The sequence below is a fragment of the Lipophrys pholis genome, assembly GCF_963383615.2.
Source record: "Lipophrys pholis genome assembly, chromosome: 5".
In the NCBI taxonomy this organism is placed as follows: domain Eukaryota; kingdom Metazoa; phylum Chordata; class Actinopteri; order Blenniiformes; family Blenniidae; genus Lipophrys; species Lipophrys pholis.
The window spans coordinates 9,044,435-9,061,071 of NC_137628.1; the positions used below are offsets into that span (position 1 = coordinate 9,044,435).

Consider the following 16,637-nt stretch of genomic DNA (forward strand, 5'->3'; position numbering starts at 1 on the left):
TCGCTGCGGGGCCTTCGTCCAGACAAACAAGTTTCTGTCTGCACCCTGGGCAGCTCCCACCCACTGAGGCCCATCTGCATTTTGTCTACTTGTCTAGACATCGACCATTTCACACTGCAATGGATTTGCTTGAGAATATCCACCATAGTATCCTTTTCTTTTTTCTTTTTTTTTTTGTGTGATGCAGACTCTGACTTGCTATCAAAATACAACCTTCACCTTTTCACCTCCAAATCATGAAGCTCACTGTTGGGAGAAGATGAAGACTTGCATGCTGATTTGTTAAATGTGAGTCCTCACCTGTACGCAGAGTCTCGACACAATGCATACTCGTTTAAACACAGTCAACAATTGTAATCTTTCATCCACCACGGTTCTGGTACCTGATATTTCTTCCCCAACCAGCCGGTCTCTTTGTGCTTAATCATCCAGCGGAGATAAGAAAGCCAGGGAAGCACCTGATGTCAACTTAAGCCAAAGGTGGTCGGGAATCACCAGTGATACCAACACAAGATTAGAGTTATACGGGAAACTTGAACATGTTTGGGCATCTGATTAGGATCCCCCTTAGTCTCCTCTCTTTGGATGTCTACTGGATAGGTTCGAGTTGGACGAGGCTTCGATTTTGGCCCAGGAGATGCTGGAGGGTTTATATCTCGTGGTCATGGTCTGGGAGTGGCTTGGGGCGCCCACTCCACAAGAGGAACTGGAAGAAGTTATGAAGGGAAAGGGAATGTTTAAGCTTCTTTTCTCTGTTACACCACCAATGCAACCCAATGTGCACTAAGAGAGAAAGAAGCTGGACGTGCAATATAACTATCAGCAGTGATTAAACAAAGCAAATTATAAATTGGTGTCCTTTGTTGATTGGTTGAAAGAGTTCAGTCACGTCGTGTGCTTTTTATTTTTTTTGTTCATGTGGAAATGGTTCAAAACAGGATGAGCAGGTTCCACATGTGATTAACATTCTAAATTAAATGCTGAATGGATTGCATTAATATAGCAGTCCCCAAGGCAATTTGCACTGTTAATCACATTCACACACCAGGGGTGGCTGTTATGCGATGTGTTCAATCCATCCAATTGGATCAATTTCCGGTTCAGCGTCTTGCTTTGAGGACACTTTGTCATATGGAAAGTGGGGATAAGGTGATCGAACCAGAAAACATTCTGGTTGAGAGTTGACCCCTCTGCCAACCGAGCAACCGCATTCATTGTCATTCACGCAAAAATTCAGATTTTCATTTCGCTCATTCATGTAATTTGTGTTTGACTCCAGCAGAAGGTTCAATTAAATTCAGAAAACCTTGAGCTTGAAAAACTTGCATTCGCTGTATTTTGAGAGCCATCGTCCTAAATTGGACCCGCCGTGGATCATTTGAAAGTAGGGAACGAAAAGCTCGCAGAGTTTCTGCTAACCAAAGCGGCTCTTTTAGAGCAGAATCCAAATTACATCCGTCGCCTGTGTTTGGAGTGGGAAGAATCCCACACACAAATCCAATGAGCATCCACATTTAAGTAAAAAAAAAGACCTGAATGTAAGCACTACACCTTTCTCTGTGCTGCGTGTGCAAAGATATATCCAAAATAAATGTAAGTGGGAGGAGCAGGCTGTAGTTAAGTTTCTGGGCAGGTAAAGGTTAATAAGATTTCCAGCATACTGAAATCCTCCACTTTGTTGTTCTTACTCCCAGGTGTGTGCTTTTTTTTTTTTCCTGTTCAGTTTTGTTTCCTGCTCGCGACCAAACTTCCCCTACTTCCTTCTCTGAGAAGCGGGCCCGTGTGGTGGACCTGTGGCTGGAGCAGAATTGGCTTTGTCATGCCCCCGGAGTCTGTCCCCGGAACAAAAGACTGCAACAATTCAGACAATTGCAGTGGAAATGTCTGCGACTCATTCATGCGTCGCTGCCTCTGACCCTTCGGTTCGCCAGCGCTCACAGTGTTTTTCAGGCGCATCAGTCAGCCGGCACTCACAGTCGTCGGTCTGGATTTTTGCCACGGGGTCCTGTGCTCAGAAACCTTTCGCTCGCTCTTGTCTCGCTCGCTCTCTCCCCCCCCCCCCACCCCCGCCCATGTCTTTTTTTTTTTTTTTTGACTGGAGACGATTGAGTTGTAGCTGCTTTGACTCGAATCCGACGACCACCTGATGATGCTTTCATGTTCGTGCTTTCATGAATCTGGAGTCGGCGTTGGCTGCTCTCTCAGCATCTCTTTACGAATTCATGCGGAACTAAGACTATATATGGTCAAACGCCCACGTAAGGTGAAATTAGTTACTGAGATACTTTTACTTGTAGACCTGATATGAGTTTGTGTGAAGCCCGACATCCTCAGAAGGAACATTCACATTGTTTCAAAATGAAAGGGAGGTTTCAGGAAGACTAGAATATCAATAAATCCTGTTGTGATTTGTTTGTTGTGGATTTTTTTTTTTCTTTAAATCATTTTCATATTTAGACTGATCTGCTTAAGATGTCACACAAAAGTATCTTGACTTCTTTTAAGTCAATTCTAAAGTGATGCTGTTGCACTCGTATCTTTCCAACGTATATGTGAGTATCAAGAAAAGTAACTGTTGTAACTCCCGATAACACCCAGATTATAGAGCATCTTCCTCCACTCACTGATGTAAGAGAGCCAAAGCTAGAGAGGCACTCGAAAAGCAGAACGAGAAGTACAACTTTATGAAAGAAGTAACTTGTAACTATTATACCGTAGTAACTAGTGATCGGCTCATCTGCAGAAGATACTTAAAGGTAATGCACAATACTTGTGTTTTATCACTAGTAACTAGTGGAGTAACTCAATACTTTTGGAAGATGTATGAGGTCTCATTTATCTAGTAATAGTTTTCAGTGGCTTGCACAAAAGCTAACAGTAAAATGTGGGAGGGAGTTGAGCCCGAGGTTTCCAATGCGAGGAATCCAATCAGCAACCTTTTATTTTTCTGGGAACTGCAGACTTGAGTCCTCTTTAATTCCTGTTTGCTTCAGGTTGTTTGTGGAGGAACGGAGATGATTCGGTCGCAGTTCTCATCCTACAGTCTTCACCGTCTTTGAAGTGCACGGCTTCTCATGCCTCTCTCTCTCTCTCTCTCTCTCTCTCTCTCTCTCTCTCTCTCTCTCTCTCTCTCTCTCTCTCTCTCTCTCTCTCTCTCTCTCTCTCTCTCTCTCTCTCTCTCTCTCTCTCTCTCTCTCTCTCTCTCTCTCTCTCTCTCTCTCTCTCTCTCTCTCTCTCTCTCTCTCCAGAGCATGGTCAACAGTGTTGTACACCAACGCTGAATTGTTCTGCTTTACTGGCAGCCATCTGGCAAAACCTCACAAACATTCCCTAATGCAATTTCTGCCTGCCTTTTATTCCAATCATTTGATGTTCACACACACACACACACACACACACACACACACACACACACACACACACACACACACACACACACACACACACACACACACACACACACACACACACACACACACACACGCACACGCACACTTTCAGGCTTTCACTTCACCAATGGAAGAATTCACTTTGTGACAGCACAGATACAGAGCAGATAACATTCTGGTATTTCTCCAAGTCACATTCTCAATCCAACACACTTTACAAATCCACCCTCTTGGTAAAGGTACTTTCCAAATTTAAAGACAAAGTGAAGAAAAGCTGCCGATAGAAGTGGCCCCTGCGTGTCCCGCCATCGATTTCCCTCTCCCCGCACTGTGCTAACTCTGTTTCATAGTCACAGACTTATTGAGATTCCTGCACGCAGGAGAATCTGATGCAACATCCTGACTCAAATCTGCCTTAATCTCTTTTACAGATAGTCCCGAAAATATTTGGAGCCGCTATCTTTCGGCACAGGCCCCGAATCAGCCATTAATTCCACAGAAAAAGCTCCCAAACTGCTTGTCTCGACAGAAATGGAAACAGGTTACTTTTTGCATAAAGTACATTCATGTCGTGCTCAAGTTAAAAATATGTAGAACACTCGCAGCAGGAGTTGTCCCCCCCAAAAAAAAAAACTTCACCTCCTTTTGTTTTTCACAATGTGCAAGTTATTGAAAATTAGGCCTTCTTTCAGGCCCTGTTTATACAACAATGTTTTCAAGTGAAAACGGAGAGCTTTTGTTGCGTTTTTCTCCATTTATATGGCAATGGTGCTCAGAGCTAATGAAAACTGAACTTTTTGAAAACGGCACGAGTAGATGGACAATAACAGCAGTGGCGGCCTCCAGAGCGTCATGACTCCAAGTCCATATTCTCCTGGGACTTGTTAGTTTTTATTTGTTTAGAGTCACTGTAACAACAATCCAACATGGTCGTCTGTCTGCGTGAATCTTTACAAAAACAACCAACAACATGCTAACTGCGCCGTTTTCAGTGTTTCTGCCGTTTTCATGTCAACGGACATTGTTTTCAAAACATTATTATTGTTGTTCCGTGAATGTCAATCTGGCCACTAACCTGCCTGTTGTTTTTTTTTTCTTTTTATCTTTTGTTGGATGTGCGTGGCTGAAAATTTGAATTTTCCTTAGGATAAGTAAAGTATCCATCCATCCATCCACCCTCCCAATCCATCCATCCATCCATCCATCCATCCATCCATCCATCCATCCATCCATCCATCCATCCATCCCGATCTTATTACAAAAACAACCAACAGCACCCACTAGTGGCCCTACAGACTAAATTACTCAATTGTTTCAACATGTCTGCCATTTATGTGTAAACAGATATTGTTTCCAAAACGTTGCAATGTAAACATGAAACTTGAAACAAAACCCCGAAAATGATGCGGCTCACTTGAAACATTGTCATGTAAATGAGGCCTAAAAAAGAATAGTTGAATTGTTTTACTCTGGGAAAACAAATGCAGCCAAGAAGCTTGTTGTGTGGTTGTTTTTTTTTCTGCAATATTTCGGGGAATATTTGAGGTCATGATGTGGACATGTCAAAGAAAACACTGCACGGGTGTAACCTTAATGCCATGCGTATCAAATTTAGAAAACACACACGGATTACCTCGTATACCGTAGTGACTGCACTCCTCTGTTTGCCTGAGACATACGTCGAGTAAACGACTTGAAGCCGAGAGGTTTGGAGTTATATGATTGGGGAAAAAGGGAAAATGTTCCCATCAACTCTTCGCGCGGTTGTCGTCTGTTCGTCTGCAATATTGCGCGAGCGAACCTTCAAACACAACTCGCCCTCAGGGACAGATCCACGGGATTTGACGTTATTAGCCGGGTTTCTATGCAACAGGCTTGAAAGTGCCTGTAATGAAGGATGGGTGAAAGTAATCCAGATAGTTGACATCGGTATTAACTCTTTTAGCTCGGACAGAAATGCTGTACTGTTTTCCCAACCATAAGGTTTTCATAACAAACATATATAATAGGATTGTATTCATATCATCTTAAAGACAAAACCTGAGCGTGTTACTTTGTGCACGAGAGTCAATTCAAGACTGCTATAAGCCCGCTACTCCACCACAAAAAGAGGATGTTATGATATTTCCAGAAACGATTGCATGTCCCCCATGTGCATGTCTGACTTTATCTCGGCAACATTTGGCGTTTCCACTTGAGAACGTGTCTGAAGAACAAAACAAAAATGTTGAGATTTTCCTGACTAGATACGCACACAGTGCTTTGCGTTGCTGATGAGCGTCGGCGTCGGCAGTACGCAAAAAAGGATCATAGCCGTCAAACGTATGGTGACGTGACTGATCAGCAACTGTTTTAATTTACCTTCAAACGCGCCTCTAAAGGCACAGAGAGCAAATCCCAACACAAGCTGTGAGACAATGACAGGAGAAGTTCAGCTTCACAGACGGCGTGTAGAATGTCAGCCAGAACAAATGCTGCCTCCCGCCTTTTCTGGCCGCCAGGCAGCAGGTGGAGCCAACATGGCTGCTGGCGGTGGTCTCAGTGGACGGCGCTGAGGGATGTGACGGGGGGAACATTAGTGATAAAAGACACGCTGCACTTCAAAACTCTGACTGCTGGCTTCGTCATAATCATAATTATGTCACAATTTCAGTTTGAATGTCAGACTTGTTGATTATTTTCACAATATGAATGCCGCTGCTGATAGCTGCGAGATGTTAGAGACAAACAGATCTGTGATGACCTCACCTTCTGGAGTGAGAATGTTGATAAACCCTTTGATTCTAGTTGGCGTCTCTATCAGTTCCTGTTGGAATGCTTAATCTGCCAGGTTTATGTTAATCCTCGCCGGCTCATGTCAACAGAAAAGTTCTACGATTGTGACATTGAACCTGTCAATCAATCGTCACTCTGACATAAAAGGAGACAAAGACGCAGACTCCAGTAAAATGTTCTCATTTTACCTCAGTGAGGACTCAAGGATGCTGACTGAGTGTTTCTTTATTTGGGGATTTGCACCCCAGAGTTTTAGCAAAGCCCTCAATTATTGGAGACCCGGGTCACGACTCTGATTTTACTCAAACAGGCCTCCTCTTTGCCCTCTTTTAAAACCTCTCGGTTTTTATTCGTGAAAGTGCCAAGAAATCACTGTGTTGTATTCGGTGCTATAAGAAAAAAACTGAGATTTTTATTAGTTTTATTGTTGTTGTTTTTTCCGCAGCTTTTCATTTGTGTTTTAGTTGTATTTTATAGCTCGATTTCTAATTTTGTCTTGTGTTTTTAAATGGTTCTGCTCATTTACAGCACTTTGATTCAAACACGGTGGAGGTATAATTCCCTAAAGCTTTCTCTCCAATTAAAATTGGTCTCCGTTACACTTACAATAGATTCAGTTCTAAAACTGTGTGTTTTGATAAATAATTCACACTCTTGCCCTTCTGGTATTTCTCATAATACATACTGAAAAGTATGCTCACTGTGCACAATGAAAATAATGAGGAGAGTGATACTCGATACTTTTATTTATTTATTTGTTTATTTATTTGTTTGTTTATGTATTGGCTCATTGCAAGTTAAATGGGGTTATTTATTATATAGTCCGGATAATACGGTAATACCCCCCACACACACACACACACACACACACACACTCCACTTAAATGATTATCAAAAAATGACAAGGTGGAGAAATATCTTCGAAAATGGGCATCCATTCAATAATCAATTATTTCCTGCTGATTCAGTCCTCTATGAAGCTCTCTGGCGCCCCCCAGAGGAGGTCTGCTGCACGCTTTGGGGAGCACTGCTTCAGAGTCATCAGTAAAGTCATCACTATTCAACGTAGTACAGGCCGCCATCAAAGAAAACGCCACAGAAAAAGAGGATTCCATCTTTCGTTTGGAATCATAAGCCAGGTCTTTGGAGAAACAATAGCAGCATTAAGTCCTCCTCAGAGAAACCCTCGCGCTGCAGTAATTGGTGTACTATGAAATATAAGCGTGGATAATCCTCTCTGCAGTACTAAGAATGCTTAAAAGTACAGCTCAGGTCAAATTGGACTTGTCAGTTTCTGAGGGCTTAATGTGATTACAGGGGCAAGGTCAGACTGAATTTGGCTGTAAACACACTCGAAGCCCAAAACAAAGACTTGGTCTTAATTTAATTGCGGAGGCTGTAATTGTCTTTGCATGCTGGCTCTGCCGATGTCGTCAGTGGCTTTTAATTTGACAAAGTTGAAAACCCAATTTTGGGTGAAATATCTGAAAGTCGGTGGAAGACTCGGAGAACACTGTTGTGTTTGATAATTACGCTGTATGAGGGGAGATTTCTTAATGAAGGCTCTCATTATCAGCGTTTTCTCTATTCTTTACATGTATATCTTCTATCTGGCATTGTTTCACCAGTTTTTGTGAGTGTGTGTGTTTTTTTTTTTTAAATTGAATCATAGTTTGGCCATGAGGTAAAATATAAAAATAACTGGATGAATCAAGTGGTTTGAGTTTGACTGAATGAACTGGATTAACTTAAAAGTTTGACTCATATGATCAGTATGAACAGCCTCGTTTAGTGTCTATATCAATTATTGATGACAATTGAAAACAGAATGAATAAAAGCCCGATTCATAATTGATTTACAGTTGCTCATTTATTAACATTCACAACTCACAGGGTCCAGTAAACACAAGCTCAGCTTTCACAATCCAGACATGTCACCCACGTCAGTGGTCAGAAAGTGTTTTTCCTTCCCTGTGGAACACCTCAGCCAACAAGGGACTGTTCCTTCATATATAGTCCACCAATAAGACATGTGCTACAGATAAATGAATGTGCATTCCGCTCCTACATGCTTTGTAACCGTCAATGAAAGGGGATCTAAAGGGGAGCCCTGAGGAATCCCCCAAAAAAGTTTGTGTCCCAGTGTCTTCCTTTACAGTGCAGGGCTGAGTTAGGAATGTCCTCCTCTTCAGAAACAGATACTGACTCATCACGGCACGTTTGCCAAACATTTGTGGCCTTTTTGTCAAGTCTGGTTTACCCGCCGCCACTTTGACCACTCTCTCCGCTTTTCTCCTCATATTTACAGCCCCTTCCAAATTTACAATGTGTGCTGGAACCCCTCTTACTCACCCTGCCATCTCCTCCAATAACGCCAGCTTCTCTTATTAATTAGCCGCCGCGTGACGAGTGGGGAAAGCTTCGGAGGCCACACTTAATCTTCATCCCCACCTAAGAGGACGACACCTCCCCGCTGCCTGTGCCAAAGACGACACCAGCGTTTCTTTAACATATGCAGCCGTGCGCACGGTGACTGCTGGATGATGAAGGCAGCCGCGCTCATCATGCCAAGAACAACATATGTTTCGGTGTTATTTATGAGCGCGCCCGTTCGCGGCCCCTCCATTCAGCCCCGTTGCAGCTCAGCTTCCCCACACCTCCGTGTTAATGTGCCGCGGGTACGGAGCTGTCTGTCAGACTCATTACTGCGCTTTGTAATCATGGCAACTACCGAGTCCCTCTGAGGCATTCTGGTGTGAATGTGAATGAGAAGCGTCTCTCCGGTCTCAGCTGAGGGAGCGCGAGCGAGCGAGCGAGCGAGCAAGGCTTTGGTTGAACAAACGGCAGAGAAATGAGGAATGAAGATGGAAACAGGTGTCACCTTCATTTTCATCGCAGGACGGGACAAATCTGTGGGGAGGCAAAGAGTCTGGAAAACAGGACAAAAAGGGAGGGGGGACAAAAATGATCTTTAATGGAGAAATAAAGAAGGAATGAATGAAATCAAGGAGGACAAAGACACAAATATTGACAAAATCTAAATATAGGGGAAAACAAAGTGCACCTTTTCCCATTTAAGTCAACTTTGGGAAAAAAAAATTTTTTAACTGTAATTGCAGAAAATATAATCACAATGAGGCAATACTTTACCTTTATCCAGATTTTACTGATTCCCAAAACCATTAGTGAAGCCAAACTCAAATCCGCTCGTACTAACATACTGCACAGTTTGCCAGATCTGACCTATTTTCTAGAAAGTGCCTCAATCTGGTTTTATTTCAGTGAAAATTTAAAGCCCGGTTTCTTGTGACAATAGCAAAACCTTAGTTTTGAGTGTCCATTTTGGTGACTACGGTGCTCAGAGTCACTGAAAAACACAACTTTTTGAAAACCGCTCCCAAGGTGGAAATTCGCGAAAATGCTCGGATTCGGTCTCCATGGAAACGTGGGGGAAACGAAACTTTACGAAAACAGTCTGATGGTGGAAAAACAGACAATAACAACAACGGAGTGTCCTGGCTCTCGGTCCATAAGCTGCTGGGATTTGGTACTTCGTTAAGGGTCACTGTGATCGCAATTTCACTTTGTCGCCTGTCCGTACGAATGTCTGTGTACTTGCCACGGTTAATATCTCCAGCGTATTGTCTTCTGCGTGAATGCGTGTGGTTTCATTACAGAATCAACCAACAGCGCCGACTCATGGCCTGGAATGTTAACTACATCGCTTCTCGTGTTTTTGCTAATCCCTCGCAAATGGACATCGTCTTCAAACCGTTGGCATGTAAACGTGAAACATTTCTGGAACATAAACACAATACCATACGTTTTCATCTCAAACCTTGTCACGTACATGGGGCCTTTATTTAGACAACTGCAGATTAGATAGTGCAGACAAAGCCTATAGAGCAGCAAAATTGGATATCTAAAATCTAATGTATTGTAATTTAATTGATGTTAAATACTTGAATTTAAAAAAAAAACTAAAAAAACAAAGAAAACTCCATGTGGCAGTTCACAATGCATCCGCCACAAAATCCAAATGGGGTTTTTCTCCACAGCGCTGAGTGAGTGTTTGTGTCGGTACAGGCACACGCACGCAGGAAAAAAACGGCGCTCCTGTAAATGCTGTAATATGCTACTTGAAGGCAGAGTCGGTGGTTTACTGGTGATGATGGATTCATGCTGGAGTTTCCAGGGACCAGGCTGGCTAACAGGCTCATTCCCACCCTTGAATTATTAAAGCCCCCGAGTTCAGGAACATCCACATGTTTTTGCACTCGTCATATTTTATTTCATAGTAGTCATCAGGAGAGAATGAATTATTTACAAGGCCCGAATCCCCAGACACTTTTGAATGGTCCATTCCTGTTGGCAGCTATAGATGATTGGTTAACGTCCTCTTGTTCTTTTGCCAGAGGTTCCTCCACAGCGCGCATACTTACAGATACAGTACAGCTCCAGCCACACCCCGCGGGGTGTGATATTACATTCCTTTTCATCGCGGCTAAATAAATATCACTCGACACGAATCGCAGAACGTCCCAGCAACTCTGTTTTGTTTGTTTAGCCGTTTGATTTCCTGCAAACTTTCAGCCATATGTTCTCAACTCTCGTGTTGTCACGCTTCCTCTCTCAGGTCCGCCGACTATGGCACCACCTACGAGAGGATGAACGACAAAGTCGGATACAAGACGGTCCTGAGTTACCTCTACGTCTGCCCGACCAACAAGAGGAAGGTGAGAGTTTGCCTGTTTGACACTGTTCTTACTAGTTTTACAATGAATTTCACCGAGCAATGGGAATCACTACACCATCTGCACCTGAAAATGAGTAAAACTCCCATGACAGATGATTAAAGTTGTGAATTTGGCACAAATCTCATCCAGTAAAAGGCTTGAAACCTCAGCGCGTGAATTACACTCCTAAGAGCTTCTCTTAAAAAATATCAAAATACACTTTTTGAATAAACTAAATCGTGTCTTAATCAACATTCAATTTATGTAGCTTGAAATAATAATTTGGGTAATTTGACTTTTTTTTCCCCCAATGTAGTGAAAAGGACTTTCATTTTATTATTATTATTATTATTATTATTATTATTATTATTATTATTATTATTATTATTATTATTATTATTATTATTATTATTATTATCATTATTATGATTATGATTATTATGATTTATTTCAAGTTCCCCTAATGAATAAAAATAGCATCAAATATTCAAAAGAAGTAGTTTGCAAATTCAAGAGACGTAAATTTTTGCAGTACACTAATCAGCCATAACATTATTACCAGCAGCCCAATATTGTCCAGATCAGGATGGAGAAAACAGGCCACGCTGTTAACGTCAGCATTTACAGCATTTACACATGGATGCCAACTGTAGGAAATCGTGGCAGTATTTATGATAATAAAATAAAAAAAACAAATCCATAATGTACCTTCCAAAGTTTCTTATGGTCGCATATCTCACTTCTTCTACAACCTGCCAGTGTCTGACACTGTGGGAATGAGACTGGACTGGCTAAATGTTCCGTGTTCAGCTTCTCGTTCTCTGCGTTTGCAGTTTTCTTCTTAGCAGGTAGCTCACAGCGGGATTTGGGAAGTTTGTATTTATTTATTTATTTTTTCCTTTATCTTTTCTCGTCTTTCCCGCTGAAGCCAAAAAAAAAAAACAAAGCAAAGAGAGGTGAGAGTGACCCCAAGCTGCAATACTGGATAATGAGCACAATGAGCTGAGAGTCACTTTGAAGTTCAATAAGTAGTGTAAGAAAAGCTTGTTTGCTAATCCTCTGCAGACTCATCAGCACAGATAACCTCCTTCACATGGTCACAGCGTGTTCACGTTTGATTTGCTGTTGTTAAACTATGGATACTAATTACTTCACAGTCACTCAGGACGTGTGAAAAAATAAAATAAAATAAAGGAAACTCGGTAAATGTAAATCTTCTATTCTATTGTTCTGTACTCTTAAATATTTAGGCTTATTTTCCAGGATAACCCACTGGGGGCTGCGCACATTCAAGGATCCATCTAAATTTAGACCAAAGGACATGAGGATGAAGTCACGGTCACTCTCATATTGAGGATTGTGTTGCAGCCTGATATGTGTGGGGAAATGCCAAAACTCTAAACATAACAACCTTGAAAAGTAATAATACATGTACATGAATGATTTTTTTTTTTTTTCCAGCTTCACTTCTCTTCTCAGACACGATAAATACATTTAAAGTCGGTCCAGGTTTTTAAAAAAACCTTGTATATATTGGGTTCACGTAAATACGCTAACATGAAATACAGTTTTAATCAGTCTGCTCCTACATTTTGTTCACAAATCTGTCACTCTGGATTTTGACAACGTGAATGCTTAATGCAGAGCATGACGCATCATTAAGTCGGCTTTGTATTATAATGTATAGTCTGAAGTATACGTAGGGCGCCATGGTGGCGCAGCGGTTTGCACTCTCGTCTTACAGCGAGAAGGTCCCTGTTCGAATACTGGCCTCTTCTTCTAATTCTTTACTGAAGCGCTCTTACGGCACATGCGCACCACAGCCATAGTAAATAGTTAAATAGACAATAACAACAATGGCGGCCTCCAGAGGCTGTCCAACTGGGGATCTCTTCTAAAACGCTCGCTCTTGCGGAGTTACTCAGGTTCGTTGGCCTCATTTTCCCGAGGCTGAGCCAGCCAAGGTAGTGACCCTGAATACGTTTGCATGGCGCAGGAGTTAATAGGATCCGGGGACCGCCGAGCTAAACCTCGTCGGGGGTGGGGGGGACAGATCGCAGCCGGCGCTTATTACCCTTCATGACTCATTCCTGCAGCTTTTTTTTATGTGGAGAAAACGTAATTCCACATCAAGGGTATTGCAGGAGTGTAGTACCTTAGATTCCCTCTCCTGTAGTCACAAGTAACCTTTTGTTATTCTGCTTATATAAGATTTGACACACTTTCAAAATGTTCCTGAAAAAGACAAAGAGGAGTTGCATGTCCAAATCCAAAAAAGGTGAGACGCTGTGTTAAACTGTAAAGACATTGTAAATATTGTCAGATCTAAAGAACGTATCTGCTGTTGAAGCTGATGTCAGGGACATGTGCCAGAAAAGTTGGAACAGACCAATTAAAGGCTGGATAATTCCTTTTTCAGACAACTTGTTGCTGAATAGTTAACCTCAGTCCGACCTCAGCACTCCTTTTAATGTTGTGAACCTGTTGATGATAGACGTCCTCGGTGGTAAAACGCTTCTCCGGTTGTTTTTGGTTTTCAAGCCGTTTCCTGCCACTTATATTCTGTTTAAATTACAATTACGGCGAAATAGGTTTAATTGGATATGAAAGTACACGTGCCAAAGTACTGCTGCTCCTGTTCAGCACAACATTTATGTGAAAAAGGAAAACTTTCGGAGCGACTCAAATCTCAAATCTTTGAAAATGGCTCCCAGTGTTGAACGCTTTAAGGAGCTTTGACTCTTTTTCTGTGTAGACAAACAATTCTGAAACAATGCTACTGCATGGGTGGTTTCATTACAAAAACAACTAGCAGTGCTAATTTGTAGCCTGGCATGCTAACTACTTTTTTTTTTTTTTTTTTTTTTTTAGCATTTCTGCTGTTATCCTGTAAATGGTCATTGTTTTCAGAATGTCGCCATGTAAACACAAAACATTAAATTGACCTGAAAGTCACATGATCGTGAAAGTCACATGATTTTAGAGAGGCACAGATGAAAAGACGTTCCAAATCTGCAACAAAAGGCAGCTCACATTGACTTTAACTTCCTTTTTTTATTCTGAATGACCTCATATTTTTTGCACGAAATCTTCAAATGTCGCACATTCAACATGTGAAATTCTTTTTTTTTTTTTTTCTCCTGATAATGACCATATATGTTTATGAGCGACATCTTTACAACATTTGATTTTTGGGCCGTCGCAGTCGAAGTGAATTCCACGTCAGCATTGCCCCGTGCGTTCCCGTTGCTGTGGAAATGAGTCACGGAAAGCTAAGACGTGGCAACAGTCTCATGTTGCCCCTGTAGTTCTGCTCCTTGTTATTCCGATTTGACCGTTATGTGGTTAAATGAAGGTTTGCCTCAGTGTTTCCTCCTCATTCTGCCTCCTTCTGCCCGCGCTCTATAAAAAGCTGCCTAATCACTCACCGTTAGATACGATCGTCTGCTGCGCTGCGAGATATCCCCTCGCCCACAATGAGGAGATCATTATATGTCTACTGCAGTTAGTCTGGGAGCATATGTAGAAACTCTTTTCCCCTGCGACGTCCAAAGAAATAAGTTGAGAACGGGTGACCTTTCGCAATGTCACTTTATAGATGTGAAGGATAGTAATGGCATTTAGCACAAAGCCTCTGAAAATGACACCTCACATCAATCTTCACCGGCTCTATTTTGATGTCTCGTTCTTTTCTAATTTTTTTTATTTATTTATTTATTTTGTCCTCGCTCGCTGATCGAGCGGCTGGTAGATTCAGTTAATTTGAAAATAAAGACGTGAACAGTTGAAATGCCACTGAGGCAGCGAGACAGTGGAGACATGATAGCTAAATGTGGGTGATTAAGTCCTGATCCATGCCTAATGAGCATATTGCCGCGACAACTCCGTGTTAAAGCCTGCCGTCAGAGGCAGACTAAGCTCTATTGATCTGGCGTGACGTGATTCATTTGCTGCAGGGTGTCTCTTTCCCGCCGCCTCTGATCCATACCTCCACTTACCTCATGATCTGACAACTACCGGCTTCTATCTCTGTGCCACAGCTTATGCACAGCTCAACATCGGGCTGATAAAACACAAAGGTTATCCCGGCAACCTCTATCGATTCGCCATTGTTATCCTCCTCACTCTCACCGAGGCTGGAGTGGATGCTGCCACGGGGGGAATCTTAATCACCCCTTGCTAATGCTAATGCTATTGGTGGCCTCGGTTTTTGGAAGTGAGTGATTATTCTCCGAGGGCAATTGTTTTAGGAGGCAGCAGCGAAAATTGGCCGATTTTCCCCGCCTTTTCTATCGGCTTCACATTAGCAGCAGGTTCTTTGTAATCGCCGAGGCGGCAGACAGAAAAGGGGGCTTGTTACGATAATGTGCGAGGCTGCGAAATCATTTGCTGCATTTTCACACTCACGCAGCGGTAAATGACTAATTTGAATCCGACAATACATCCGCGGATGCAATCCCCGACACGCTGTGAGTGAAAAAGACGAGCTGAACCCGCCGCACGCAAACGGCGGGGCGTTGCTCCGCAAAGGGACGGCGGCGAACGTCGGAACCAGCTCCGAGGCCTAAATACAGAGTGAGGGTTGGTTCCTCGTCATGAAATGTGTGGAAGCCACACTCGCCGCCACGTCACGGACCATGATTACAGCTTGAGAAGTGCCTCTGACAGGCCTCACAGACGCCCGCCGTGATCAGGAGTCGGGTGACGGGTAATGAATGGCAGCCGTCGGCGGGGCCGAGCCAATGAGAAAGCCAGATTGAGAAAGTGCCGCCTGTTTATTGGGGCTTAATGAAAAACAATTTGTCTAAATCACCAACCGGGGAGGGTTCCTGCTTTAAGATGGGGGAGGAAAGGCTAGCGTTTCTGTCAGTGACGAACGAGCCGCCGCTTTTCCAATTCGAACGGAATTGACGAGAGAAAACGCGGCGCGGTCCGAGCGCGGTCGCAGCCTGCCGCACAAACAAGGAAGAGGCATGGATGCTTTGTTTGGAGATGGATTAAAGAGTCCGGGCCGACAAGTGTTACTACGGTGGCATCATGTCCATGTTTTTATGCTACAGTGTAAGTTTGTGTCACCGCGTTGGTGCAAAACACAAACATCTGCTAATCTGTTGACTTAAAAGCCGCATCAACTTTTGAGAACTGGGTCATTTGGTGTTTAGTGAAGTTATTTGATGACGTTTTTTCTTTGTCTTTTATCAAGTAATAAGTGACAGATGGAAAATACGCCGACATAGCTTTTAGCTCGCAGGCACAGAAAGCCCAGCAGTAAATGGATAAAGTGACGCGATGTTTTCTCAGAGTTGGTGGAATCCAACACAGGAACTCAGAGGAAATCTATTATGGACGGACATTTTTGACCTTCATCATATCCCCTGATTTCTGCCATGCTAAAACCTCCAATTAAGTGAGTCCAGTCAACTCTCCATGGGTTCTTCTCTCTGCTATACCGGCAATATCAACTTTACGTTTTGAATTTTTTTTTTCTCTTCACAATACAGAATTGGATCATACTAATTACTTTTCAATTCACAAAGTGTCCTACTATCTCACTTGTTATCATGTTAGACGTCTTTATTCGATTACACATACTAATATGTAATAAGTGTGAAGTTCCGCATTGACTGATAATGGAATGTAGTCAGACAAGAGCATTTTCTTCAAAGGGCTACTTTCCCCATAAAATATATAACCGCTACCTATTGAAACATCTTCTTTTTAGTCAAGAAAGAATTCC

At 42.5% G+C, this 16,637-nt stretch overlaps 1 protein-coding gene across 1 annotated transcript in view; it reads left to right on the top strand.

Moving 5' to 3' along the window:
- The window catches only part of sorcs3a (sortilin related VPS10 domain containing receptor 3a), a gene marked incomplete at its 5' end in the record, with an annotated part of 284,232 nt that overhangs the window by 152,973 nt on the left and 114,622 nt on the right, over positions 1-16,637 (top strand). Inside the window, one exon of the mRNA XM_080464067.1 lies at positions 10,801-10,900. Coding sequence (XP_080320193.1) covers positions 10,801-10,900 — 100 coding nt within the window. The remainder of the gene's footprint in view (positions 1-10,800; positions 10,901-16,637) is intronic.